The 4,798-nt window shown below is 33.5% G+C and overlaps 1 protein-coding gene across 1 annotated transcript; it reads right to left on the bottom strand.

Annotated features, from left to right (window-relative positions):
• Positions 1-50: 50 nt before the first annotated feature.
• LOC111380162 (protein-ribulosamine 3-kinase, chloroplastic) lies at positions 51-4,071 on the bottom strand. The gene is made up of 8 exons (XM_023003650.1): positions 3,916-4,071; positions 3,125-3,278; positions 2,622-2,712; positions 2,429-2,500; positions 2,232-2,320; positions 1,874-1,992; positions 1,231-1,371; positions 51-268 (listed from the first exon to the last, which is right to left on the bottom strand). Exons 1-8 carry the CDS (start codon positions 4,052-4,054, stop codon positions 141-143), a joined length of 933 nt encoding a protein of 310 aa, XP_022859418.1. The 5' UTR covers positions 4,055-4,071; the 3' UTR covers positions 51-140.
• Between the last annotated feature and the right edge of the window lie 727 nt (positions 4,072-4,798).

Genomic DNA, 4,798 nt, shown 5'->3' with positions numbered 1-4,798 from the left:
TTATAAATTCAATAGGCCAGGTCATCTCTTGGATAATGAGTAGGCATTTATTCAAAATAGGAATGCATTGCTGGAATACCATACATTCACTTTTTAAAACAAAAATAATTATAACAATAATACAAAAGAATTTACAGCAGTCATGGCAATGCAAGAGATGCATGTAAATAGAAGTTGGTAAGACGAGATACCTCAAAGTACGCATTGTAAAATGATCCTCCAAATCCAGCACACCAAGACATTCCAAACTCTGCCTCATTATGTCCATCTGCGTAAGATAAAAGAACTAGCATTCAACACAAGCTTATTTAGAAGGAAATGCCTATGTAATAAATTTTCTTCCACGCTTTACATGCATAAGATCTAGTATTTAGACTGAATAAAGAACTATGATAAAAAATAATGCATATCATATAGACACCCATATGTCAAATTTCAACTTTCAATGCAAAATATTAATTCTAACAACATACTTTTTTGTGCAAAAGCTAACAAAGATACTAGAGTAGAAGTCTTTCAACATCAAATATAATGGCCAGTAAGAAGAGTAGTACTTCACTTTATCTCATGCAAATTAAGCAAACAGAGAGTAAACACCATCAGACCATGTGCATCCTAATATATGCTTTAAAAACTTTAGATTGCATATGTGACCTAATGATTCATATGAATTGATTATGAAGTAATTCTGTTACCAAGAACAAAGACAATAAGTAAGAAGATAAACAATTATTGGATTATGTGGATTTAGCATACTATTTCAGTCCCAAAATGCTGATGCCTCCAATGTAAACTACAAAGGATGAATTAAACTACAAAGGATGATTCATCTTCAAAGAGCAAACAAAATATTGAAAAAGGAGTAAAAACTGAAAAGAAAATCAGGCAAAATAAGCTGTAACAAATAGTTCAATTTCTAGGTAGGTTTGTTGCAGTTGATAGCTACCATCAGAATGTTTTCAATATCATACTCAATACAACCCCCACCCCACCCAAATAAAAAAAACCCCACCAAAAATAAAAATACTCAACATATCAAATCCCAAAACATTGAAATCTCTGCAGGCTTTTATGCTCACTGCAGTTAAATATTCATATAACAGAATGATTAGGCCCACTATCGTGTAAACTTTATATCATTGTTAAAAATAAATATGTAAGGCCGTAAGAGTTTCTGAACAACATCCAGAATTCAAAAAAGAATTGTAAATTCAACCAACAAGGACTTACAGTAACATGCTGGGTCAAGTATGACAGGTTCGCCATTTTTGTCAGAGGTGATATTTCCACTCCACAAGTCTCCATGCAACAAGCATGGCTCAATAACAACATTTTTAAAGAGAGATCCCATATTCTTTATGAGTCTTTGTCCTTTCAAACATATGAATTCAGATAATGATAAACATGTCAGATCAATAATAAGCAATTTTAAACAAATGTAACATTTCAAAAACAACAATACCGCCAATAGGTCATTCTTTTTTAAGTGCACACGCGCACTGAAATATTTTGTAGGGCTACTACGATACGTTAAAAGTTTGATAGCGTGTAGTTTTCAAGAGGATATAATTAGTGAATAATCATGTGAAATTTTAATCTTTACAACGCAGCATTAAAAAAATATATCAAGAAACATTTCTACTTAAAAGGCATATTTCTTCAAATAAACTCGTCTTTAACGTAGATAAGGACTAGTTTATTTCAGTAAAGCGTTGTTGAACTTGAAATGAAGAGAAACCTTGATTTATTGTAGTATCATAAAGTTGTTGATGTGTAAAGCCTCATTTATGATGCTAGAGAACAAACAGAAATTGTCATCCAATTGACTATGAATATAGAGATAGCGTTTAGCTTCAGGTGAACAAGAGGTTACCTTTTTCATAAATTAATGAATCACCATACTGTTGTCTTGCCAACTTCAGTTGGTAACCCAATCTATGCTCTCCATAAAATTCAATCCAGTCAGATGTCCAGGTGTTTATTTGTGGAGTACTGTATCAAATACAATTTTTGAATCCTCAGTAATTTGGCATATATCTAATCTGATACACAATATACATAACAAGTGAGAACTATTTCTTCAAGTTAATTATGACCGGCTCAAAGTTTCCACAAATCAGCAAGAAGTGCCAAGAGAATGGAACAGTGAAGATGTGAGTTTGTGAAGGTTTATCTTTCTGTTCTTCTGTGTGAGGTAATATTGATGTTATCATGTTCTTGAAAGCATATACCTGCCAATTGTATTATCAACATCAAAACCGAATCCCTTCTCGGACTTCCCAGCTTTATGCATTTCTGCAAGCTTCCTCCCTAATGCAGACTATAGAAGGGTGAATTATCATGGTTGAATGGACAATCATAACCAGCACAGAAAGAAAAAGGAAAAAAAAGAAAAGGTAGGGGGGCGCAAAGAAGAATCACTTCTCACTTGATCTCTAGAGGAACCAAATTCAATATATTCCATGATGATGTATGAACCACCTGTTGGTAGAGTTCCAACCTACAATGCATTAATTATTTTTTTCACATACTTCATCAGTCAAGTTACAAGACTTGAACCTAATTTTTAGTGTCAAAATTTAGTGAATAATAAGCTACCAAAAACTTACCAACATTCTTACCTTAAATGGTTTAGGTACACGGATTGATCTGGTTTCATACATTGCATTAAGACCCAGAGCCTCTCCCTCAAACATTGATGGATCAATGTTCCTGATCCAAAATTTATAGTATGAGAACAACAGCAAAGCATTTCAAGAACAGAAATTGGTTATGTTTAGCTAATATTATTGGGTTTATTAACTGACTATGGACCCAATGCTTGTGAGATCTACTGTGTATGGGATGGGGCCAAGGGATTATGGTTCAACCCCCCCACCCCCTCTCCCAACCCCTGAATCCCGGGATGGAATGGGTTCCGATTTGTTACTATAAGCATGCTGTTAGCTACTTAAATTTTGAAAAATAAATAAAAATCACCAAATCATGTAGCCATGCCATCAAATTGCTCACCAAATGAAGAAAGTTACTTTTTCAAGTTTCATGGCACTAAAATGCTAAAGATTTACTAGATATTCATCTTTCGTATCAGAGTTAGTCAATCTCTACACTGGCTGCTTTGTACCTGTTTGTTTTAACAAAGAAGGGACCAGCATCGGTGTCATAACGGCTGGCAAGATTGATGCAGCCACCACCAATGGAACGAATCCCTCTTATCTCAGTTGCATTGCCTTCTGACAGGATCCATTCCCGAATAGGATCATCACTCATTGCGGCCACTGTCAATTAGTGAACCAGTAAAAATAAATAAATAAACAAAAATAAGAAATGCATCAACTAGAATCTAATAGCATCAAAAAGAACACACCAACTTCAGCCAAACATGCTTGTTTCCATTTCCATATTCAAATGAATAAAAACTCAACATATATTCATAACTCATTTGTTATAGAAACAAAAAAAATAACAATATGGAAAACTAAAAATTTAAGCTATTGCCAATATCCCCAGTACAACTGAACAAACACGTGCGTTTTCCAATAACAATGTCTTGGTTGTACAAAAGTTGAAAATTCCATGAACTAAGCCTGAAATTAGTTCAAACTAAATGCGGAAGTGATGGAAGAATATTTCAGGAAAAAAAAGGGGCAAAATTCAGTGTATTTTCTAATTATCTCAGTACTTGCAATAAAAAGAAACAAGAACATCAAAAATAGCATTGGTAATTCATCGAACCCATATATTTGCTTCAAACCAGAACATCAGAACCCCCAAGAATGCAACTTTGCACCACAATTTAAAACGAATAGCAACTGAAGTACACCACAAAAATCCATCGCCGAAAATTCTTTGAAAAAAGATGGTTATTTACTTATTTTATCTATCCTTTTTCTTTTTGACGGTGATGGTACTTACTGGTAAGAGTTTTGTGTTCCGTAAAGCCGAATTTTAGACGACCAGGTAGAGGAACACAAGGAATGCAGGAAGTGAAGGAGAGAAGCCCCACGTGCGCCTGTGCCGCCACCAACATTTTTCTCTTTTGCTCAATCTCCATCTGGGGTGCGGTGTGCCGCCTTTTAATTGGTTCCTATTTCCTATTTCTCTCTTAATTTTTCTTTTTTTAAATTCAATTGATGAATATAGAAAAAGAAAATTATACTCTTTTTTTAAATTTGTATTCCCGCATTATACTCTTCTTGAATTTTTATTTTTAATTTCTTAACATTCCGATATTAAATAAATAAAATCTATGAAATTCACGAGTCTATAATACTGAAGTTTATAGGGATAATATTTTAGTTCTCAATCTTTCAAAAATGTATGAGATATAACCGTAAGCTGTAAAAATTAAAAAAAAAATAATAATAATAAACCAAGCACCCCAACGGTTGGAAAAATACACATAATAAGTCCCGATGACAAAAAATAGGCAGAATAAGGAGACAATAAATGAAAATGACCCAATAACTCATATGTATTTTCAAAGTAACCTTTGACCAATTTTTAGAAAAAAACGAAAATTGATTTTAAAGGTCAAAATCTCAAAATACCTTCAAACGGTCACTTTTCCATTTGCTTAAAGTCGACCAAAACCAAGGAAAAGCTACGGTTGGTTTCCAGTCGGTCAGAGACGTTTTCAATTCATCTCCGACGACCTTCTTTTTGTTAAGGTAAGTTTCGAGTTGTTAATTAACTAGATTAATGTTTAGATTTTCATATTGTGTATGAATGTTGAATTTGTGGAGGTTTTTGGAATGTATTATCGATTATGTAGGTGTAGAAGTATGAATATGGGTCT

This window comes from Olea europaea, unplaced genomic scaffold, assembly GCF_002742605.1.
Source record: "Olea europaea var. sylvestris unplaced genomic scaffold, O_europaea_v1 scaffold2101, whole genome shotgun sequence".
Classification (NCBI taxonomy): Eukaryota; Viridiplantae; Streptophyta; class Magnoliopsida; order Lamiales; family Oleaceae; genus Olea; species Olea europaea.
This window is presented reverse-complemented; position numbering and strand designations above follow the sequence as displayed.